At 52.2% G+C, this 24,626-nt stretch overlaps 2 protein-coding genes across 3 annotated transcripts in view; both read right to left on the minus strand.

Annotated features, from left to right (window-relative positions):
• The window catches only part of MYOM2 (myomesin 2), a 78,700-nt gene extending 56,246 nt beyond the window's left edge, over positions 1-22,454 (minus strand). The window contains exons 1-8 of one of the 2 annotated variants that reach the window (XM_081046169.1): positions 19,578-19,694; positions 14,499-14,617; positions 12,098-12,322; positions 9,464-9,602; positions 9,166-9,323; positions 8,030-8,122; positions 1,011-1,099; positions 886-936 (exon numbers count right to left, since the gene is read on the minus strand). In XM_081046169.1, coding sequence (XP_080902295.1) covers positions 886-936; positions 1,011-1,099; positions 8,030-8,122; positions 9,166-9,323; positions 9,464-9,602; positions 12,098-12,322; positions 14,499-14,605 — 862 coding nt within the window. In that variant the 5' untranslated portion in view covers positions 14,606-14,617; positions 19,578-19,694. Of the gene's footprint in view, positions 1-885; positions 937-1,010; positions 1,100-8,029; positions 8,123-9,165; positions 9,324-9,463; positions 9,603-12,097; positions 12,323-14,498; positions 14,618-19,577; positions 19,695-22,296 lie in introns of those variants that run through there. The other variant, XM_081046170.1, reaches the window with a different exon arrangement.
• The window catches only part of KBTBD11 (kelch repeat and BTB domain containing 11), a 33,310-nt gene continuing 23,181 nt past the window's right edge, over positions 14,498-24,626 (minus strand). The window contains exon 2 of the mRNA XM_081046171.1: positions 14,498-14,617. Within this exon, the coding sequence (XP_080902297.1) occupies positions 14,556-14,617 (62 nt within the window). The 3' untranslated portion in view covers positions 14,498-14,555. The remainder of the gene's footprint in view (positions 14,618-24,626) is intronic.

Raw genomic sequence — 24,626 nt, forward strand, 5'->3', positions numbered from 1 at the left:
AATCCATCCAATAAAATTCACACAGAAATGCCCAAAGTAAGCTACACCCAAGTGTTCAGTGGTCCCACCCGGCCCTCCCCTCACTCACCAACACTTGGTCTGTGACATACAGACTTCAGATTAGGATACAAATCATAGCTGCTATGGGAACGCACAATTATTCTTTTGGAAGGTCAGCTCAATCCCGACTCTCATCCCCAACTATAAATAAGCCACGCTGCCAGGAAGTCATGGTTCTTCAGATGCCATCGGCCGGGCTACCTTTGCCACCCTCACCTGGCTCTGGACCTTCTGGTCCCAAAGAAAGAGACTGGACTTGCCTCCTACAGAGCCTTTGGAGGTTACTGTGGAAACTGGGAACCATGTGGTGGCCTGTGGCATACCAGCACATAGGAGGGCTAGCGGCATCCCACACAACGTGACAGTGACAGTAAGCAGCAGGAGGTGGAGTTGCCCACCCACAGTGACATTCGTATCAGGACAAAGGCCAGCCTGGGCTTCCAAGTGGACAGCTGCTGACCCCCAGGCCATCTACAGAGCTGCTCCTTACACGTGAGCCTAGCGACTTTGGCAGAGGAAGAAAACTCTCCTTAAACACAACCAGCCACAGTCTGCGTCCCAGGCAGGGATTTGGATTCCTTTTTTGTCCCCAATTCAAAAATGTAAAGTTTCACCAGTGTCTAAAATGACCACTCTGCCACAGCTTTACATCAGAACAAACTGTCAGCAGCCTGACACTGGCCAGGGAAAACTTGGAAAAGACTTTTTGGTTAAAAAAAAAAAAAAAAGAAAGAAAGATTTTACCTTTGGAAAACAATCTTTAAAATGATATGCTATGTCACTATATAATTTTCTGCCCAAAAAGGAAGAAAAAAATCGACTTACACCCAATCGGGAGTCCCACAGAACAGAACGGCTCCTCGTCTCCTCGGAACCCTGCAAGACAACGGGGTGAGCAAGGCAAAGAAAGACAAAGGGCGCCCGCCTGCCCACAAGCCGCGCTCACGCACTTCTCACCACCACGGCGGCACTGGTGGACATCTGCCCGTGCACGTTGGTCGCCACTGCTGTGTACGTGGCAGTGTCGTCAAAGTTTGCCCTTAGAGAGAAAAAGCAAGACAGGGTCCTCAGCGCACCGGGGACCGTTCTGTAAACGCCAGTGACCCCAGTTTGAACACAGACATTCCTTGAAAGGAGCCGCGTGACCTAGATCCTTTGTTTATGAAGGTGTATTTCAGAACAACGCCAGCTCTCTCCTGGAACGAGGCATCAATCATAGACACGGGCCTGATCTGACTACAATTGGGCTTTGGCTTTGAGAAAGAAATGCATCATCACCGCTGACAGCCCTCACTTCTCTCCATCCGTCTGTGTTCCCTCTGGTCTCCTCCTTCTACCTCTGCAGAATCCATGCTTTGAGCTGTCAGCGGGCAGCTAGCTCCAAGGACCTTGACCTCCAGGGGGATTAACTCTACCTCACTGCATACCAGGCAGCCCCTTGCAAACAGGAGATTATGCCCAGAACCCCAAAGTGACAGGTATGAATGGACCCCCACCCAAGGGTGCACTGGGCCACCTGAGGACCCGTCCTTGGAGCGTGACAGAGGTGCAGGTTCACCCCTGGAAAGAACAATGCCCAGGCACCACCAGACCCCAGCTTCTCAAGGGGGGGGCTCCTCCAGCTCCCACATCCATCTCCCAAAAGGTGGAGCTTATTTTCTTGGCTATGAACTGTCGTCCCACCAGCTTCCCTGGAAATGTCACTGAGAGGAGAGGGGTGTAGGGAGGAGGAACTGGTCCTTTTGTGCTTTTACTAAATGCCAGACACTCTGCTAGTTACTTTTCCGGGCTATTGTGTATCAGCGTCTCCAGAAAATAGATACTATTGCCCTATACACAGAGTAACAAAGTTGCCACTTGAAGAAATTGGGTAAACAAAGCCCACAAAACTCTAAAATCGGTTCTTCCTGCCAGTTTCTGCCACCTCTCCAAGAAGTGAGCATTGTGAGGATAATGCTAATTTGGGGAGGAAAATAGTGCAAAAAATCTCACTTGCAAGGAAAAAGGAGTTTATTGAAACCTCACTTTCAAATGCTTTAAGGAGCCAATACCCCAGAGACAAATTTGTTTCCGCAAAGTTATTAGGAATTTTATTTTCTTCTCTACTGCAATTGGCACTGAAAAAATTTTCTTTGACCGAAAAACAGTGTCTCCAATAAAGGACAGAGTTTCCGAGCCCCAGCTGTCTGCTAAGAACGAGGTGCCCTCCTCCGTGAGGTTCCAATCCAGCATCGGGAGGCAGGCTGTGCCACCTGCCTGCTGTACATGCCACTGCCCAGGGGAGAACCGCACAGAACCCAGTTCCTCAGACACTCCCACTAAATGCGTCACTTCAGGTTCACCCAGGAAGAACACACGCCAAACCACAAAGCTCCTCAACAAAGAGACAATCCCAGCCTGAACTCCTTAGAGCTACTTTACCAGAAGTTTCCAGCGTGTTGCCAGGACAGAGTGATACGTAGTCAGAGTAAAATATAAAAATCCCAAAATGTGGATGCTTTTGCCATTGCTAAGCTTAACCTTCTGTGCTAATCTACCCACCTAACACAGGCTGCAGGGCTGGGGGGTGGAGGTCTAGGGGGGCAAGAAGAATTACTTCTGTTCCCTACTCTCTTGCGTTGCTCAAACTTTTTTTATCTTCCTACTTGTGCTATTTGTTCTAAAGGATGAAACCATGATGTTTTCATGAATGCATTCTACGGACAGGAAGGCATTCTTCTTCTGGGAGCAGCCCTAGGCCTTCCTCTGCAAGCACCCCAGCCCCACCCCAGCATTATTACAACATTGCCCCCCCCACCCCCGGGGGAAGAAGCAAAGCTTTCAGTGAAAACTGCTTGGTCAAAATCTCCTGGCCTGGAGCCTGGTCTGGGAACACACAAGCAATGTCCACAGAGACTCAGAAGTAGGAGCCATAAGGCAAAGCAGACACTGCCCAGAGCCAGGGGTGACCCCGCTGGACCTCCCCGCTCCTGGGGGAGGAGGCCCTCAGAGGAAGGGCAGACAGGGGTTAGTGAGAGTGCACCTCACACCTCCCTCTAAACCTTCTGGGAATTACCTGCTATCGTGGTTTCAGAACCAACTCTCCTCAGTGTGCTACCAATTTTTTCTGCAATGTACTTCTTGGAAGTTTTTAACACCAGAGTAAAAATAGTCGGGTTCTTGTCACCTACTGCAGCCCAGCGTGTTTGTGCATGAACGACCCACAGGCAAAGCTGCCCCTGCCTCTTCCGCTCAATGGAAGACTATTCCGCTCAAGGTGAAAGGCAGTGATTCCATTGCAAGCACTCATCTTTGAAAATCGGCTTTTTCAAGGTTGTGCCACCAGAATGAAGCGCAGGGGAGGTGCTGAGCCACCAGCAGGCTGCAGCAGCCAGGCTCTGGCTTCAGGTGTGTGTCTGCCTTGCAAGCCTCTTCCTTCAGCTTCATAACAAATAAACAGCACGTATTGCAAGCTGCTCAAATACACCTGAGAGTACGTACACTTTCCTGGGGGGACTTGCATGCTTAAATAAAACAATGTATTTGAATGCTTTGTAGTTTTACAGCACTGTATGTATCTTGCAGATTATTCACTAAAATATATTAGCTGAATTCCCAAACGGAAAGTTCAAAGAAGATCCCCTTTGTCTCCTCCACATTCCAACAGAATCGCACAGGCCTGTCTGCGTTGCTGAGAACAGCAATTACTTGCTCCTGAGCTGGGAATGGCCAGAGGGGACGCAAGAGGACAAGGAGGCTTGTGGCAGAATGAACAGACTTGGCGCCCTCGGGACAGAAGGAGCAGGACCGTCCTCCAGCCAAGGCCCCAGGGAACAGCTCCTCCCAGAGGATTCTGAGCTTATTCCTCACACGTTAGCACTGGCGGGCTGGTGGAGTCACCAATTAGCACTTAGCACTTAGAGGTGGGGTGCAGGCTAGGGAGGAGAGGCCCTGCCCTGCGAGCTGGAACCTTCTGTGCTGTGTCGCTCGTGCTTCTGTCCAGGACACAGAGGGTCCACCACTGACACAGGTTTGTAGAGGAAGCCACAGCCTCTGAAATCTTCAGACCCTCTGATTTATGCACTGGCACCCTACACAGGCTGCTGGGTGTCTAGGGGAAGCCAGAACTTCTGATGATGTTTACTTTCCCCTCAGCCTTTCTGCATTTCTCTTTCGTCTATGTTTTGCAGCATATAAAATACACTGGACTGGACATGTGTATGCAGGTCAGAAGTAAACATATCTGTGTATGCTGGGGGAGAGCTGCAGGAGGGCTGGCCCCTGGGCACCCAGCAGAGTGGGTGGGGGTGGCCTGGAGCAGACTGCCCACCTGACAATCTTGCCCAGGGCTGATGTGCAGCCTGGGAGCCCTGACCCCCACGGCATTCCCTTCCTCTCACCCCCCTAAGGCTACAGCCTTTACTTCTGCAGCCAGAAACTGCCAGCAAGTGATTAAGGGGCAAAGGGTTTTGTTTTGTTTGGACAGCTTTGCAGAATAGACAGGCAGTCCTCTTTGGACTCCATTTTTTACAAACTTCCAAGGGGCACCTTTGCGTCCCAAAGTCTCCCTGCAAAATCCCCCCACATCAACTCCATCAGAAACACTAAGGACATTTTATCTGTTTTAAAGACGGCAGACAAACGTTTACGGGGCACATGAATTTGTCCTGGGCTGTCAGGCCTCGCGTCCATACATGTTGACATTAGATTTAAAATTTAACTTGTTAGAATTTGACCATCCAAGTCTAAAAACAAAGTGCAAGGAGAGGTTAGCCCTACTGGCATTCTGCAAGGGGGGGTGGAGGGGCTACAAAAAAATACAAGATTGTTCTCAACACTTCCATGAAAGTATGAGAACAGCATTGAAATTGCTTAAGGAAACAGAAGTCACTCAGTGAGTCTCAGGATTGAGTCTGATGAGCTGAATTCCAGCAGCCCTGGGGGTGGGGGGAGCGGGGCAGTCTCTTTTAGCACTTGAAGTTTTCAGGGACAGCAGCCAAAGAATATTCATAGAAATAAATGTCACTCCTGCACCAAGAGGGAACACTCATTCCTGATCCCCCCCCCCCCCCCCGGGGCCACGCAGATCGCAGATCGGGTGACAGGGACTCAGCACAACGGGTTGAGCAGCTGAGGGCTGCAGTCTATGGGGGCGCCCCCGGCTGTCTTGCTGAAGAGTATTCACATTTCATCTGTCTAAAACATCCCAATTCGGTAAGAATGTTGAGGGAAAAATTAGTCTCAGGGTTTCCTTGGCCCAAATTCCTGGAATATTTGCAGACTCTGCAGTACCCTGGTGTGTAGGGAGACCTGGGTCGGCGGCCTGTGCCCCGGCCTCAGTGACCCGTTGTTCCCGCTCACGGGCCGGGAGCCTCTGTCACGCACACGGCCCACACCGGCAGTAACAGAGCTCCTTCATACTTGAGAAAGGGACATTGATTTTCTTTTTACATAATTATTAAAATACAGCTCGGAAACAAGCCCCTCTCCGACTCCAGCTGACCCACCCGGCCCCAACAGGCCCGGGCACCCAGGTTAGAAAGCAGGCATTCCGAGGATAAACCTACTCCCCACAATGGAGGTGAAAGATCTCCTAGACGCTGTGGCTTATTCCCTGTTAAATGTCCACAATTTGGGAAATCAACGGAGAGAAAATTAATCTCTGGAAAACGCAGCCAGGGGCCAGGGCGATGCGAGCCCACCGGGAGGAGGGCACCTGCAGCCAGCGCGGAAGCTTGGCCCTCCCAGCTGGTGCGCGGCCCCAAACTTCAACTGGTTTTGACGCCTCTTTCCCACCAACACCCCAAGTCCAACGCATCAGCAAATCCTATTGGATCTGCCTTTACAGTGTGGGCAGGACCCACCCCTTTCCCCCAGCCCACCCTGGTCCACACCCACCCCACCCCGCCCCCACCCCCCTCCCCCACCCCGCCCCCACCTCACCCCTCCCCCACCCCTACCCGTACCCCTCCCCCAACCCCCACCCCTCCCCCACCCCCATCATCTTTCTTGAATTTCAGCAAAGCTTCCTGACAGCGGGCTCCGTCCTCTGCTCATGGTCAGAATGACCCTTTGACACCTAAGTCAGATCTTGCACTTCTCTCATCTGAAGTCCTCCCGTTGCCCCCCCCAAGTAAAAGCCAATGTCCTTGCAAAGGCCCTGGCCTCTTCTCCAGCCCCCCACCCTGCGACTACCATGAACCCCTGCGGCCCCAGCACCGGGAGGCACCTTCTCTGCCCCCCCCCCCGCCCCCTCTATCCCCTGCGGGCCCTGCTCATGAAGGCCTCCGACTCCCCACATTTACTGCCCCCCCAGCCCAGAGACCCTCTATCCCCAGTACCCAGCAGCCATCGCCTTCCGATTTCCTGTATAGTTCCCTTTGGTATCATGCTCCTGGCTCCTCCCCATGCCAGATGTAAGACCTCAAACACAGGGACCTTGGTTTGGGTCCTCTGTGCCCAGCACCTAGAGGAACGCCTGGCACACAGTAGGTTCTCAATGAGAAGTGCCAGTAGGGTCTGAGGCCAGGGCCTCCAGCTTCTCTAAAGAACCTCAAAATTACCTAGAGAAGCAAGCTAGTGACTCATCACAAGTTTTAATCTTAACTGTAACCTTTCAACACCTGGTCTAATTAATCTGCAGGTACAATATTCGTTCGTGGGAGGGGAGGGGAGCCTTGCAGTCCTCACGGAGGCTCCTGGAAAGCTGTGTCTCACTGTGGGAGAGGGGCACCTCCGTGGGGACACGTGCAGTGCAGGCCAGGGGCACACAGACGCTGGCCGACGCTGGCCGAAGCCTGGCATCCCACCCAGGAGTCGACATTGAGCCCCGTTCTGACACAGCCACTGCCCTACAGCTCAGTAATCATACGGTCCATAAAATCAGATGTTCAAATGTGTTCCTGATTCTCTACATGACTTATGCTGCTACCCTCATCTTTTCCTGGAAAGGACTTGTTATAACTCACTACACACAAATGCCACGTATTTATACACACACATATAAATATGTGTGTTCTTATGTGATTCTCACAATAACTACCGTGTTTCCCCGAAAATAAGGCCTCACCGGAAAATGAGCCCTCGCATGATTTTTCAGGAGGACATCCCTTGAACATAAGCCCTACTGCGTCTTTTGGAGCACAATCTAACATAAGACCCGGTCTTTTATTTTCGGGGCAACACGGTATTAGCAAACAGAGAAGATGACATTCTTACGACCTGTCTCTTGACCATCATTTTCAGAGGAAAGTATGACAATTCGGGAGGCACTTGTAACTGTGACCCAGAGTCACAGGTGAACGGTGGATGGGGACCTAACCCTGCTCTCGGGTCCCCAGGCGGAATAGTCAGTTTTCTGGAGAATGGGGACATGTTCATGATATACTATTTGTGAAAAACAGTCAATTGCATAATGCTACGGTTTTAATGAAAAAAACTGTATGCAGAGAAACAGAAAAAGAAGAGCAGAATCTCACTTCTGTATAAAAAAAGTATGTGTTTATACATGTGTGTGTGTGTTTGTGTGTGTGTGTCTCAGGAAAAAAGCAACGCTACATATATACCCAGAGTCTGACACCGGGTGTCAGAAATATGGATGATTTTTGTTTCCTTTTACTTACATGCATTTTCTACATTTTCCTAATTTGTTACAAGAAAAAAAGGTTGTGTTACTTTGAAAAGTCTGAGCTGAGGGATGGCTACTGGCTGCTGACCAGGAGTGAAGCGACCTTGTATTTCACTGCAGCCATCCACCTGGACCCACCGCCTCCCCTGAAAGCATTTCTTCTCTTTGTTCCCAGAAAGGAGCCTGACAGGCCCACTGAATTTGCATCCCTGTGGCCTGACCTTGAATATGACGAAGGGAAGCAGGTACCAGCACAGATTAACTCAGAAGGGCCGTGACTAGGTCGGTGCACGCCTGGTGCTGGGCAGGTCTGTGTGGGAGGTGGGCTGGCTGAGGCAGGTGCAGCCCCGCCCACGCGCTCACCTGTGGATTTCCAGCGTGTGCACACCATACTTGCTCTCAATGCTGTACTTGCCGGGCTCAGCCGCCTGGCAGATCAGACTCCCGTCTTTGTACCTGAACAAGGAGAAGAGACGCTTACTTCAATGCAAAGGGGGACTGAGCTCTGCCTCGTGCCCCACCTTGCCCCACTGCCTCTGCTTTCAGGCAGTGATGACACTGCCTGTACAGATGTCACTCCCTGTGCCACAGGCGGTGAGCAGAGGTGGAGAAGCTGGGGGGCTCCTGGAGCCCACAGTCCCTGACATGTAAGAGGGAGCAGCGCTTGCAGAATTCTGATGGCCTGGGCCACATTCGACCTGTGACAATGTGTGCCACGGTCCCCTTGGGACTGTATTGGGAATTCAGGATGTGTCATTCCATAAGAAAAATAAATGGAACCAACGTCGGTCGGGTTCCAGACCAGCCCCCCTGGGCCATAGTGTATCTAGGACTCGCAGGGACAGCTCTGGGGGGTCCACCCACCCGACCATGACTGGAGGAAGCTGGCCTCCTTGTCCCACCCAGGACAGCAGGACACGTGTCCCCCAGGACCAAGAGTGGTGGCTCTCAGCCCCCCAGCCTGCCTGTGAGCAGCACAGAACTGGGGGGCTATTTCTCTGATCTGCCACCGAGAGTCCCAATCCGGTGACAAGTGAAATGTTATGGTGCTTGTAGCAAGCTACAAACTTTTGGGACCAGGTCATCACCTCCAGCCACAGGGAAAACAAAGGAACTCGGTTACAGAGCAGGTGTTTAAACAGAAGGACCTGAGGGGCCCAGACATGTGACTGACTCTTCTGCTGTCACAAGGCTCCACTGACTACACATGTGGCCCCAAGGCCTGGAGTTTAGGCTCCCTTAGGAGTCCCCACGTATTACACGCAGAGCCGCACGTAAGCACAGGGCATTTCTAAATGAAAACCCCATGGCACATCGGCTATGCCCATTTCACTAAGAGGACAAGGCCTATGTCCATCTACCAGGGACACCGTGAGCTCTGTCAATATGCTTCCCCAAGCAGGGCCATCTGCAGTGGCCGTGTGGCGGTGTCCTGCCCGTGGCGCTCGTCACCCATCCCCACGGCCGTGGCCAGGTCCGGCCCGGCCGGCCCCACTCACCACTGCACCACGGGCGTGGGGAAGCCCTGCACGGTGAAGCACAGCTTCACGGACATCCTCTCCCAGACCGTGTGGGACCTCAGCCGCACCAGGATCTCAGGGGCTCGTCGCATCCGCTCCTCGAACGTGTGCCTCTCCCAGGCCAGCCTGTCCTCCTCCTGTCCCAGGAAGCAGGCACAGGTCAGGGCATGGCAAGGAGCGCTGTCTGCCCTCAGCCACAGGAAGGCCCTGCTGACCAACCGCCACATGGCCCGAGCGCCCCCCCCCAGCACGAGCCCCGAGCCCGAGCCCCGCCTACCATCTGCTGAAGGGCGTATTTGTCCAACTTGTCCCGAGCCTGCGAGCGTGCCAGGTGCACACTTCCCTCCAGCTCCGCAAGCTCCCGGAGAAAACGCTCCCGCTTGGCCTCTCCGTACAAAGCCTCCAGGGACTGGTACCTATGGGGGCGAAGACAGAACGTGACTGTTGGGACGAGGAAACGGTGCGTGCTCACTGAAGGTGGACGTGTGTGTATTGGTGACACCCTCACACCAAACTGCTGGGAGCCGTCCACATGGCCGCCCGGTACCAGCGTGGGAGGCTCCGTCAACACGCGTCCCAGAAAGGAGTGGGCCTTCTGTCTGTCGTGGTCCCTCTAAATGACAGTGACAGAAAGGATGCGTCTGGCTCGGGCCTCGCATTGTCACAGCTGTGCCCAGGTCAGCCATCCTGCCCTGAAGCTGTTTAAAACATCCATGTGCAGGGGACAGACGGGGCGCCTCCATTTATCCAGGAGTCACCACCGTCCTCCCCACTACGGAATAAGCATTTGAGCTGGACGTTGTCCCCCACCCGAGCCTGAGCCCCGGGAATCCGCTCATGGAGAAAACCCTCCTGCTGGCCTGTGAGGAGCCCGCAGAACAGCCGTGCAGTTACGCCATTCGCCATGCATGTGTGCTAACGACAAGCCTCGGGACAGACAGGACGGGAGCGTGTCTCTCTGGGACAGAAATAAAGACATGAGATTGGCCCGGATGTGCTGAGAGCCTTCCCAGCCCGCGGAGACTCCCGCTGTGTTTTACAGGAAGACACTGCAGTGACAGCCTGGGAGCCCACAACTCCACCTTTCGCCAAGTTGCGATTTGTTCCAGGAAACTTACATCTACAGGGGAGGGGAATAGAGAAGTGTGTTCCACGACCAGACACGACCCCGAAGGCTAGCAGGAGGGGTGCACGGTCCTCGTAAGGACGAGAATCCCTCTAACTGTCAAATCAGCGCTCAGCACTCATCCCTCCCCCGCCCCCTGCAGGGCAGGGACAAAGCGGGAAGTGACACAGTCTCAGCGAACTGGCCCAACTCAGCAAACCCACCACTTCCTGGGATTTTCTTTTGACGGAAGAAAGAACTAAGGGCAAACAGAGCTTTCACGTGACACGTGTGCACATGCGTTGAGAACAACACTCTGTGAGCCTCTGAGAGCACAGTTCCAGAAGACGATGACGGTGGGCTCAGCGCCCAGCGGGCAGCAACCCGCCCTCACCGGGATGGCTGGAGAGACATGCATGAGTGTGAGCAAGCACATTCTGCCAGGGGATTTACTGCTGTGGCCGAAGAGCCCTCTGCGTTTTAGGAAGATTCCAAGAGCCACGACTGCCACAAAGTCAATTTTTCCGAAACCATATGAATTACGGTCACCCACTCCCTGACTGTTCAAGTGAATGGACATATACTTTCCGCATTTCACACCTGGGGAAACTGAGCAATGGGAACTTTATGCAACATGTTTGAGGTCACACCAGGTATAACCGACAAAGTTATAAAGTAATAAAGCTCAAGACGTCTCACTCCCCAGGCCAAAACTTAAATATAGATAGAACATTTTTTTAAATAAGATAATACAAAAAAAAAATCCAGATTTTTTTAGATGTACACATTTCGAAGTGACCCTTTTACAAAAGAAGTCTTCGCTTCATGATAAAACTATGTGGCAAATTCCCATGAGGCATTTTTTAAAAGATGGTTCAAATTTTTAAAAATAAGGATTTATCTTCTCAGCTACACGTTGTTTTTATTAAACAGATTCCTTAGTCACAGTGTAACTTTCAAAATAAAACTGTTTACCCAAATCTCACTTTTCCTTCAGGTCTTAAGTGTGCTAGAGAAATAAAAAATAAACCTCCTAGAAGCAAATAGTAGGGGAGGTAAGGGAAAAAACACAGCGGGTATCAGAAGGAGAGTTCACAGGTATTTACCTATTTTGTTCTTAAAAGACCAAAGTAAGATATCACCTGTTTCTCTGGGATCTAGAAGTAATTTGGGGACTGATGTTCTTACTAATCCATGTCATTCCTCCGACATTTTCCCAGGAGCTGAGGCCATTGAAATGTGGGGTGTGACCATTTTTAGAGTTCTTCACACTCAGTTTCCAGAGGGACAGCTGGTGGAAACCCTAGCCCCTCTCTGGAAAATTGTCTTGCTTGAATCTCCACCCCTCCACACTGTTCTTTACCAGCTAGAGAGGCTGCTGGTGGAAATTCAAAATTAACTTCAAATGGTTAGGTCTTGAAGCTTTCAACTGTGAGCATCCTATTTGTGGAAAGGCTGAGTCCGTGGAGGACAGCCAGCGACAGAGCGAGACCACAGGCCTACGGCAACATGCATGAGCCATGGGCCACACTCTTCTCTTCTGCAAACAAAGGGGAAACTTGATGGCAAGTGGTTTCTTTGTCAGGATTACCTGAGACAAGCATGGCCAGGAAACAGCGGCTGGAGCAGGAGCTTACGGCTCTGACTCCAAGCGAGAGTCACCTTCCCTGTCCTCTCAGGCTCCCTGTCAGCCAGTGCCCCTGACTCCCAGCTCTGACCTGCCGAGCCCTTCCTGTTCCCAGGTGGGACGCATGGGCTTCTGCAGCCCTGATGGCAGGCGGTCTGAGAGAGGACAAGTGCAGTCACCTTCTTTTGCTTTGCTGCTCGTCTTCCTCCTCCTCCTCCGCGGAGCTCAGCCTCTTCGCACACAGCCTGCAGGTGGTCCCCGCCAGCGACATCCGGCTGGCAGCCCCCTGGGAGGACGCCTGCTGAGTAGAGGACCTCTGGGAGGACGCCTGCTGAGTAGAGGACCTCTGGGAGGACGTCTGCTGAGTAGAGGACCTCTGGGAGGACAAGCGGCTGGAAGCACGCCTTGGGGACAGTGGAAACAATCAGGCACAGACAAGTATACAATTGTATCGCAACAGACAACACCATTTTTTTCCTACACACCACAAACCACCCTTGAAGCATACACACCTGCACACAGAGGCACACACGTGTGCACATTCACGACCATGTGCACACCTGTCTGCAGGCACACATGTGTGCACGTGCTTACCTGCACATCCCCTTTGTACACAAAAACACAAACGCAGTGCACACACAGGCACACATCTTGTGCACCTTCAAACCTACATCCCTCTGCAGCCCACCGAGCCCATCCTCAGAAGGACGCGGTGACAGACAACTTCTCCAGCACCCCGGCCACCTCCCCTCAGCGCCAGCGAGCGCCTGCCACAGCCCTGGCCCAGAGCCACGATTATATATATCTTAAGGGACTTGAAGCTCCCAAGGTTGTTGGGAGGGGTGATGAATGTTTGGCTTTGTTTGTTACAGGAATGGCCACCACGTACCAGGACCACGGGCATTTCTAAATATAGCGTGTTGGGGACATGTGCGTAAGATCCTAGGGTGGAGCACGCCTGCTAGCAGCACCTTTCATGCTTTTGCTCAACCTTCCAATCGGCCCATTAAAACTGCAGAGCTGGTGTTCACTGGGCGAAGCTACAGCTCCCTGAGGACACTGCTTTACAAGTACCCCAGCCTGCTATGCAGTGAATCAACTCACCTCTTGCTACTTAATTACTAATGTAGCAAATTTACTGTCCATATCAGCTTCCACCCCATCTTTACTCTGTCATCCCATAACCTCTCTCCCACTGACATCTTTCAGGTTGCTTCCCTTCCCACTGCCTTTGCTTCCTGGTGGTTTGTTAGATTCCAGTTCTGGAACATGTGTGAAGAATAAAGTCAAGGAGCACTTATTAAAAGGTCCCTGCTATCTGATCTAGTCCAGGGCTCAGAGCCAGCCTCCCAGGACCTACCAGGACCTGCCAGGACCTACCAGCACCTACCACTACCTATCAGGGTTTACCAACATCTACCAAGACGTGCCAGGACCTACCAGCACCTACCAGCACCTACCAGGACCTATCAGGGTCTACCAGCATCTACCAGGATTTACCAGCACCTACCAGGACCTACCAGCACCTACCAGCACCTACCAGCACCTACCAGGACCTATCAGGGTCTACCAGCATCTACCAGGACCTACCAGCACCTACCAGGACCTACCAGCATCTACCAGGACCTACCAGCACCTACCAGCACCTACCAGGACCTACCAGCATCTGCCAGGACCTACCAGCACCTACCAGCACCTACCAGGACCTACCAGGACCTATCAGGGTCTACCAGCACCTACCAGCACCTACCAGGACCTACCAGCATCTACCAGGACCTACCAGCACCTACCAGCACCTACCAGGACCTATCAGGGTCTACCAGCATCTACCAGGATTTACCAGCACCTACCAGGACCTACTAGCACCTACCAGGACCTACCAGCACCTACCAGCACCTACCAGGACCTATCAGGGTCTACCAGCATCTACCAGGACCTACCAGTACCTACCAGCACCTACCAGGACCTATCAGGGTCTACCAGCATCTACCAGGACCTACCAGCACCTACCAGGACCTACCAGGACCTATCAGGGTCTACCAGCACCTACCAGGATTTACCAGCACCTACCAGGACCTACCAGCACCTACAAACACCTATCAGGACCTCCTAGCACCTACCAGCACCTACCAGCACCTACCAGGACCTACCAGCACCTACCAGCACCTACCAGCACCTACCAGCACCTCCCAGCACCTACCAGCATCTACCAGCATCTACCAGGACCTACCAGCACCTCCCAGCACCTCCCAGCACCTACCAGCACCTACCAGCACCTACCAGGACCTACCAGCATCTACCAGGACCTACCAGCACCTCCCAGCACCTACCAGCACCTACCAGCACCTACCAGCACCTACCAGGATGCCATGAAGCACTGTGCACGCAGCTCTCTGCCCATCCCGGTAAGCCTCGTCCCCCTCTGGCATTGAACATGGCCATCAGGAAGCATTGCCATCTCTGACCCTCCCAAAGCCAGTTCACCCCAGGTTTCAGGACACTGGATAAAGCTTCCTGCCTTTACACATCAAACACCTATAATCAAATCTCTATCAGTCTAATCGGTGAATTTCAACTTACATTTTCGCCGAATATTCATTCAGAAGATACCTCGTTTGAATATTACGATATGACTGGTCAAAGTGTTTGTGTCTCTTTTGGTAGAAGGGCACGGCAACAAGTGACATCTTGGTGTATGCCTACAAATAAAAAGTAACAACCAGCAATGAGGTCCTTGTCAAATGGAGCCCATCTCCCACAACTTCTACACTAATATTATGTATTGTTCCAAAGGGGGAAATCAACTGGGGGTGGTGGATGAAAGGAAGATTACATCAGCATAAATAATGTTGGACTAGAAGTCCAGATGCCTAGTAAGTTTCCTGGGACCCGATTTCACTTTTGGGTTGCTCCCATAACAATTAGAAGATTGGGCTACGTGTTTCGTTTCATTTCATTATAAACTCAACAAATATTTGTAGAATACCTAGTTTGTTCAAGGCAATGTAAGTGATAAGGATAAAATAATTAAAACACAGATTAGAAAAGTGAACAAATACTTAGAATACAAGAGCAGAGAGACACAAAATGTTCCGTGAAATGAGAAGGGGCCCATGAAACTGGAGAGGAGCAGCCAGAAGAGGTCCCTTGCGGTGGGTGACATTTGAGATGGGTAGGCTGGCAGGCGGAGGTGGGGGTGGGAAGACGGGCTCCAGTGAGGAGGAGGCTCTCAGGAGATTTGAGGAGGCGTGAGGAGAAATCCCTCTGGGAAGACGGTGACCACACATGGCAGCTTTCTGTGTCTGCCTCAGGAGCTAGGAGCCTCCACTGCTTGAAATAGGCCTTGAAAAAAGGAATCGGTCTCCAGGATGCCTTCCAGAATCATTCTCCCAAAACTACACCTCACAGGTCACCTGCAGACCTGCTCGGTTGGGATGGGCAGGGAGTGGGGACTGAGCCCAGCATGAAAGCCTGGGGGATGTGGGGAAGTGAGCATGTTCGGTCAAATTCTCCCAAAACAAGAAATAGTTGCGACCCGTCTGGGACAGGACCTGGGAGCCTGAAATATTGCAGGTATTAGACACAGCCATTTACTACATATGTTCATCCAAAATAAATAAAATGCCAACGTAGTGGGTTATTTGGCCATATCTAATAATAACGTATTCCCATAGCTCTGTGATTATTAATTCCTCACATAAAGAGGCAAAAGAACTCCAAATTTGAGCTCCATGTTTGCCATTTGTGTTTGAAACAATCTACTTTGATTTAAAGAAGGAGCTCTCGGGCCGGGCCACATGGCTCAGCCTCCGAGGACGTCACTCACACAGAACAGGAAGGAGACAAGCAGTGGAAGCAACAGGTCCGGCTCGGTCCTGCTCGGGGATGGACCGTCTCACCTTCACAGCCCACCCAGCAGCTCCTGAGTGAACGTTAGAAAACTGGCCAAAACACACAGTGCGCTCCTCGGGGCCAATTCCCTTTAGACTGCAATGTCCCAGAACCACAGAATCACAGAGCGTAGATGGGTCCTAAGAATGCTCCAAACCCCTATGCTCTGGAGAAGCGCTGACTGCGATGGCCGGAGACGCGAGACGCGTTCCACAGAGACGGACAGCGAGGGTCATCACACGTCTCTGTGGTCCTTATGCTTTCCCACACTAACTTATCTGTGTTTCCTCTGAAAAGGCAGCTGGTCAATCACCCACCAGGAATCCATTGAGGGTCCAGCGTGTGTACTGCAGTGTGCTCACGTACATCTGATTACACAGACAGAACAGTGAAAATGCATCCCCTCCACCCCACCGCCGTTTTCAAAGAGGTACGTAATGAAAAGGGCACAGGTGTTGGCATCTGCTAGACCTGGGGTGTAGTTCTGACTCAGCACTTTCACCAGCCTTGGGCTAACGTCTCATCCTCTAACTCTGATATGATGGTGGCACTGTGCTTGGTCCACAGAAACGAACGATCGGAACTGGTGGCTGCCCCTGTCACGCTGCGGATTTTGTTATTGTCATTGTTGAGTTGAATTCTGCAGGTAGGAAAAGGTATCTGAAAAAATGCATCTCTCGCTTTAATATCTGACAGGCCTAAAATTGCATGTAAGTGCAATTTCCAATGGCCTATCCAATCTGTTTGTACTTCTTGGCAAAGGGAAGAGCCCAAATTGGCCTCAGTGAGAGGAGAGGATAAGCTATCTTGACATGTCTCCACTGTGGCCGTGGCACTCCCAGGAGAGGGTGTGCACGCTTGGGCAGGGCCATGCCCTTGTTTTGAACATGAAACGGCCAGGCAAGGTCAGCCCTGCTCACAGCCAGTGGCCAACTCCCCTTCAACTCACTTACGGCATCCTGTCTGCGGCTCCAGCACCATCAGCACGCCACGTATCACTGGCTGACCTTGGCGCCTGGCCGCGTGGGCCTGGACGACCTCAGGCAAGGATGTGCCCTCTGGTGTTTAGGATGTGGAGCTGAAAGCCGGTGGGCGAGGTTCTGCGTGACTCACTCTGACACGCAGACTTTCTGGAGCTGTTTCCCCCAAGACATTGGACCACGGTGGGGATGGAACACCCTACTGTGTTATCACCACATTCTCTGCTCACTTCATGAAACGCCGCACTGAGGGCCTTCAGGATCGGGTTCAGAGGACCGCAAACACAGTTTCATCAGTTCTCCCGCTTTTCCTTCTAAACACGAGCGCGTGCTGTGTGCCAGCCACGCCTGGATAGCGGACCCATCACATCTCAGGGAGGGAGCACCTGAGACTGTCCTTGCTCCAAGGACAGCAGCCAGCTCACGTGCCACGCTTTCTCACCCCACGTGCAACGCTTTCTTTCTCACCCCACGTGCCACACTTTCTCACCCCATGTGCAATGCTTTCTTTCTCATCCCACGTGCCTACAGACTTTCATCGACCTCATACCCAAACCAGACATGCTGGCAGAGCACGGGCAGCCTCGAGCCCACTCCCGGGCACTTGTTTGAGCCCTGCCCCTTCTTTTCACCACTCAGAGCTGCACGGCACTCCCTGGCTGCCTCCAGGCCGGGGTCAGGAGCTCTCTGGGAAGCTGGTCCACGTGGGCTGCATAGCACTTAATGAGGACCCATGGAGAGAACCAAACCGAACTGGGGGCCTGGATTCCAGCAGTGACAGGTACCCATCCAGCTCGTGGCTGAGAGACGAGGGCCCCGACGTGGGGGCAGCCAGTATTCCTCAGCTCCAGTGGTGACTGCATCTATGACTTAAAACCTAGTGGCTGCAAACCACCACCAACCCTAACCATCCTCAACTCCCCAAAATAGAGAGAACGTATTCTAAACACACAGGTTTGGGTGGTTTGCAACAAATTGTAACTGAACTTATACAACCTGACATGTATGATCTCACTCTGTCCTGGTTGGACTCTTGACCTTACCTGTGAGAAAACAGGGTGAAAATAAGCTGCCCGGGTGACTGGTTTGCCCGTGACAGAGCCGGTGTCGCAGCCCTCACTCTGACTGAGCCCCCAGCCGCCTGCCAGCCCTGCCCGCTGCTCACAAAATGCACCCGACACGTTTGGGAGTTGTGACAGCGAAGTGGAACCTGAGCCCGCCCACACCCAGGGACTCTGGGGCACGCTCGGGCCTAATCCCTTCCTGTGGAGGAGATTTGGAAGCCATCTTTCATGTCATCAAGAAGGGTTTTAATTTCTGAAAATGTTTCAACCACAATGCACTTATTTCTATTTAGTAAAAGCAATTGTGGTTGTGCAGCGAAAGATGTCAGAGTCAAGACCACCCCAAATTAAGGCTTTTCCAGGGACCAGGAAGGATCCCTTGGCACCTGCAGTTGGCCTGTTCCCCGAGTGACGAGGCTCTCAGTTCCCAAGACTTATCCCATCTCGTTCCCACTGGGAACCACGTTCCCCAAAGGTCTTTCAAACGACTTAGCACCCAAAGTAAAGATACCAGCACAAAATAACTCTTAAAGCCATCGTTCGTGTTAAGTCCAGTAAGGTTTGCCATCCAATTTCTGGTGGCTAATTCTGAAGTGTTCCCCAGACCACCTTTAGGACCCAGGAAGGACGGACCCAAGGGTGCAGCCATTCCCTGCCCTCCGCTCAGGCACAGAGGGACAGCACATGGAGGTAGATCAGAACCAGTAATGTGTGACTTCCTGCACAGCAGAGCTCGCCAGCAATCCAGGCAGTTTCACAAATTGAGAGGATTAAAAACAAATCAACAGTTACAAAAATATTTTACTCCATAAAATTTTGCCGAGAGTCCTCTTGTTTGGGGTTTTTGTAAAGAGCAAGCATGTAGGTGATGGTCCCTGATTCAATGATAGCTTTGTGCACATTCACCCCAAATGTAAGCCAGGCTCGTTTATAGAATAGCCTCTGCGAGTCCCCTGTGTGCACTTGCCCCCCGAGGCCTGTCTGACTCATCCTCAGTAAGAAAGGACCAAGAAACCGAAGGACAGCAAGGCCAGCACCTGCCACTCCTGCCCCCCCCGCCCCTGCCTTTCTGCCCCCTCCCAGACTGGCTGCCCCCTCCCAGGCTTGCTGGCAGGGACCCAAGTTCACTGTCTGTTTGGCAGCAGACTTCCAAGAGTGCGGCTGGGGCGGGGGGCTGGCTGTCAGTGGGACCTCGCCCCAGAGCACAGAGCAGAGAGCAGCCACGAGAACAGGCCGCTCTGTCGGGACGCCTGGGAACACGGACGAGCGGAAGTGTTTTCCTTTCAGACACTGTAGTCTGCATCTACAATAAATGACCCCAGTTCCTTTCTTTCTTAAGAACAAGTCCAATTTTATTTCACATCTTTTGAAACCTGCACTCTCCTCACAAATCACTTCATTCTGAGACCCGTGGAAATTGCAGATGTCAATCAGCTGCCCCGGGACCCGAGGGCCAGCCCGAGACGAGGTTGTGGCGCGGGGTGTCCGGGGTGTTGGGACAGTAGGACCGGGAAACGGAGGAAACCCTAAGATCTAGTCACAAAGCACAGACTCGGATCTAATTATCTGCCTTTCCTCCTGTGCAGCACAGCGTGTAGGTTACCTCTTCCTCAGCCTGAAATGGGTCCACTCCGCAAACCTGAGTGCAACCAGCTGTTGCAGAAGTCACTGTTCCTTCCTCCAAAGCCCCGAATTACAAAAGGAAAGAAGAAAAGGAAACTTACCCAGAGAGAAAGAAAAGCTGCAAAGAAGAGAGAGGCTCTGCCTGCTCAGCTCACCGGCCTCCAGGCTCTGGCCGAGGACAGCCAAGCCGCGTCCCCTCCACGCCTGCCCCGCCCTCCCATTTATGGCCAACAAGCAGCTATATATAGACACATGGGACTGCTCACCCCAAACTGATCCCCGCATCATAAATCACCAGCCCAATCTGAAGAGGAAAAAACTCTCATTCCAAATGGAAAAAGGCAGAAGTGACAAGTGTCCATCCTGAATCACAAAGTGCATTTTCCTTTGCCCGGGAAACTGTGTGACTATTCAGTTACCAACCCAGAAAAGGAGGGCAGGATATGGCACTTTAATGCACTTGAACTTTTACACGCAAATTCCCAGACTTATTTTCAATCCTTTGAGCCACAGGTCCCCTGGCACATACACTGAAACTTTCAGAGGAGCCCTAAGTCACAACGGGACGTAGTCAGCATTTTACCTTTGTCAGCGAGAGCCGCTGGCCATGAGGACGCTGGGTCCTCTGCGGCTGGTGCTTTGTGGCTTTTAAATTTCAAAACACCACTCAGGCTTTCTCTTGGTTTCATCCTGGGGTCACGACTGCCTGCCTAAAAGAGGAACCATGCGTGGTCGGCAGATCTTGTCTTATTTATAGTTATGGCCACAGATGAACACTGCATTGAACCACCCAGATAACTTCAGTGTTTCCATCTTTTTGCACAGCATGTGTCCAAATATAAATAAAACAAAACTGACAGGACTGTGGTTGGAACCTGGTGCCTACGGCCGAGAAGATGGGCCTATGGGGACACCCCGATCTCACACGTCAGAGAACGTGTCCCATCTCAGCTCTCCACGAAGAGGCCAGCTGGTCCACTTCTTTGGGGCTCTGTTTCCCATCTGGAAAAAGTGTAGTAATAACCATCTTGCAGGATTTTGTAAAAATTAGAGAACACAATCTATGAGAAGTGCCTGGGAGCCTTAGAAATCTCCACGTTCCACAACTGGTTTATGAGAACATAGCCAGGTCCCGCAAAACACATGATGAATGTGAACTGAGCACTGCAGACACAGAGTGAAGCCATTTCCTTTGCTGCTCTGCGAGGCCCTTGCAAACTTCCTCACTCGGGGACCAAATATTTTTATTTGGGGTCTAATTCTCCTTCATATTCTAATGGGTAGCAAATAAACACAGCAGCTGACGTGTTATTGCTGTTTGTCAGCATCCCCTCCTTAAGGAAACCGATGCTGTCATCGTGAGGTCCCCACAACGCACAGGGACCATTATGATACCCCGTCTCCTATCAGATGGCATCTCAGCGGTCCAGGCCCCACCCCAACCTCTCATGAGAAAACAACGTCACTCCCGGGGAGGGACAGTCTCCTGAAGGAACCCCGAGGCCACCAGCTCCCCACCCTCATTTAAGTTTCAGAATTCCCAACCCGCCCCGTGACACAGAAGCCCAACCCTGGGACGCAGCCTCTAAGAAACCTGGAGGCCTCAGCACTGGGAGTTGGTCAGAGCAGGTGGCTGGCAGGACATAGACTAGCAGGGAGAAATTGCCAACACGTTTCTAAACTTGTTGAAACTTATAAACCCACAGGCACAAGAAGCTCAATAAACATCAAGCTGAAGCTACATGAACAAAACTACACCAAGTCACGTCACAATCCAAGTGCTTAAAACCCATGACTCAGAGGAAAGCTTCAAAGCAAGAAGAGAGAAAAGGTATATTGTGTACAAAGAAACAAAGAGAAGAACGACAGTAGACTTTAGTCAGAAATAATGCAAACCAGAAGACAGCACGAGAAAAAAAATCCTACACCCACAGCCTGGCCTCTCGTTCCACCTGCTTCCAGCCACCCCAGAAGTTGTACTTCCCACGCGGCTTTCCCTCCCCCACACCTCATGGGCCGCAGAATGGCTTCCGCAAAGAAGGGAGGCGAGAAGCAGGGCCGTCCTGCTACCAACGAGGTAGTAACCAGAGAAGACGCCATCAACACTCACAAGCAGGTCCATGGAGTGGGCTTCAGGAGCGTGCCCTGCGGGCACTCACAGAGACGCAGGAATTGCCGTGAAGGAGATGGGAACCCCAGGTGTGCACGTGGACGCCAGACTGAACAGAGCCGCCTGGGCCAGAGGAGTAAGGACTGTCCCATAGCTCAGCCGGGTGGGGCTGTCCAGGAAGTGTCACCACATAAGCTCTAGGCGTTGGTTACCTGCGTACCTGCCACAACTTTCAAAAACCTACAAACAGTTAATGTGGATGAGAATTAACTGCTGATTATTGAATAAAATTATAAAACTGACAAGAAAAAAGAAAAACTCTATATCCACACACACACACACACACACACAAATCTCAAAAATGAAGGTGACCCCCTCCCCAGCCAGGGTGGTGTGAGCGGAGACCAGGGGAGCCGGCACTGAGGAGGCCGCCCTGCCACATGCTGCCCCAGGGCGCCCGCCAGGCAGCCCCCCTCCCTTCTACCAGGACGGCATCCACGGGCCTGCGAACACACAGACATGCAGACAGAGCATGGCACCCACAGCGTCCCCACTTCCACCCAAAGTCATTTCGTACGCGTGCTATGCCACCAGCCAATGGAAGCCAAAGCACAGAAACCCCCTTGGGTCCCAGGACCACAGCCACACACCTGCTCCTGAGCTCCCCTTGTCCCCTCGCCCTGGGCCCCCAGTCCCCAAGCTGCCCTCACCCTCTGCCCTCCATCACTGCCTCTCAGGAGCTCCACCTTCGTTCGAATGTTCTCCAAGTCTATCCTCACCTAAACCCAGAACCCTTCTCAGCCCGCATTCTGCTGTAGCTGGAGATCTGTCTTTCACAGCCCAACTTCTGGAAGAGGAGCTCATGGTCACATTTTCCCGTCTCCTCACTCTCCACGGACCCTGTGGCCCCATTCCAACCGACCTTCCAACTCCTAGCACATCACTCACCAAAATAGCTCAACGCCACCCATGACCTCACACCCAAGGACATGCTCCCCTCTCAGGTTTCTACACCTCGCACCATCACCTGGTCCAGATGACTACCCCGCCTTCCTGGAACGTGTGTCCCTCGGCCTCTGCGATTGCATGCCCCATTCTTTCCACTGTGTCTGGCCTTGGCTGGCCCCAGTCCCTCCAGTCACATTAACTGGTGACATTCCTCCTCACGCCGTCGCTCTAAGCATTCTTCTCATCTGTGCCCCCCAACAACGACCCACACACTGTGGGGACCCTGCAGAGGTGAGCTAGGCTCTTACATCAGGCAGCCTCTTCCACCAGCGAGGTGGCTGCTTGAGGATTAAACAGAACCTTCAACTCAACATGTCAAATACTAAATTCTCCCCATCTGCTCTCTGTCCAGCGTCCCCTACCCCATGAGTGGCACAAGCCAGAAATCTCGGATGCCTCCCGTAGGCCCCAGGTATTCTGAACCTTCTTCCTCCCATGTACCCCTCACGCCTGCCCCTTCCTTTCTGGGTCCATTGCTCTTCCCCAGTGCAAGCCCGATGGCCTCCTGTCTGGGATACTGACCCCCCACACATCTCCAGGTCCTCTGCCCTGTACTCCCCAAACTGAGTCCCACACAAATGTCTCAGAAGGCTGCTCAGTCACCCACACTCCTTAAAGCCATTGATGTCTTAAAATAAAGACAAATATGCTTCATGTGTAAGCCCTCCTCTCGACTTGTAATCACACATTCCTTCCAGCGAGTGTCTGGGTGTTTGGCTGACCAGGAGTCCCAGGACACAGCTCAAAACCTGGCACATAAAATACTCTCCACAGATACTTGCCCACCAAGACAATAAGCCACGTGAGTGAGCCTGCTTTAGTATCAGCAAGAAATGGGGTGTAATAAACGTTATGTTCTTGCAGCACTCAAAGCAGCTAGCCTACTTGCATTTTGGGCAGTGCTCCACGTAGGTGTAATGGAGCCCAAAGTTTTTCCATATTTTGTAAATCCACACTTATCCTTGGAAACCTGGCATCAGATCACAGCTGCGGGCCTGGCAGGTGTCATGTGTGCATGTTTGGCATGACCTCCACGGGTCCATCACTCAGGCAGGGTATGGGGGCTCTGTGCCCAGGGCACGTAGCTCACACAGAAGTTAGACATGTGCTCTCTGACTCACAGAGTTCACCTGGACCAGTTAGAGGATGAAAATGCTCATAGCAGGTGGGAGACCCACAGAGGATGTGACGACCCACATAAGAGGAGGAAAGGCTATGGTTGAGGTCATTTACGGTTTGTGAAGGCAAACAAAATTCTACATCGTGGCAAAATTCAAGACACTAATGTGATCCTTACACAACATTCACAGTTACATTTCAACACTGAGAGCTGCCTGCCGGAGTCAGAACTGAACGCACTGTGCCTTCCTTCAAAACCATCTGTGCCAAGGTTTGTTCAGAGGTGGCAGCTGGTTCAGGTTCGTCCTTCACCTGGACTCAACGGGGCTTTGCACACCGTAAAAGCTCAAGAAATACACTTTTGATTAAATGTGACAGCGTGGCTTTTATCCTGTAGGCTCTGTTTACAGGTTTCCATTTACAGATGAGGCCCCCAATTAACAGGAAATTTATCTCTATGAATCCCTTAGATAATGACAAGCAGAGTGAGATCTGGCCAAGCCTGAGCTGGTCACCAGGGCACTGCTCCAAGCCTGGTGTCACGCTCGTTCATTCGCCTGGTGTAGAAGCTACGTGACCCAGGCAGAGTCTCTTCAGCTGCCTGGGCCTTGGGAGTTGGATTAGAAGATCCCTGTTTCAGCCCCGAGACACTCTGGTTTCAGCCCGGAATGACCGTGAGTAGGGAAGGGTGCATTACCACACATGAACAGGGTCACCAACTGCCTGGCTCAGAGCCAGACCCAGGACACAGGAACCAGCAATAGGCCGGACATGCCAAGAGGATGCCATTCTAAAAGCACTCACTGACAATGCCACCCAGCCACGTGCTCACAGAACAGTGCCTGTCACACAATAAAAAGGATGGAAGGCACAGAACCCATGCAGCTGGCAGGGGTGGCCCTGTCCTCGTGTC

This window comes from Rhinolophus hipposideros (genome assembly GCF_964194185.1).
Source record: "Rhinolophus hipposideros genome assembly, chromosome: 4".
Taxonomy (NCBI): Eukaryota; Metazoa; Chordata; class Mammalia; order Chiroptera; family Rhinolophidae; genus Rhinolophus; species Rhinolophus hipposideros.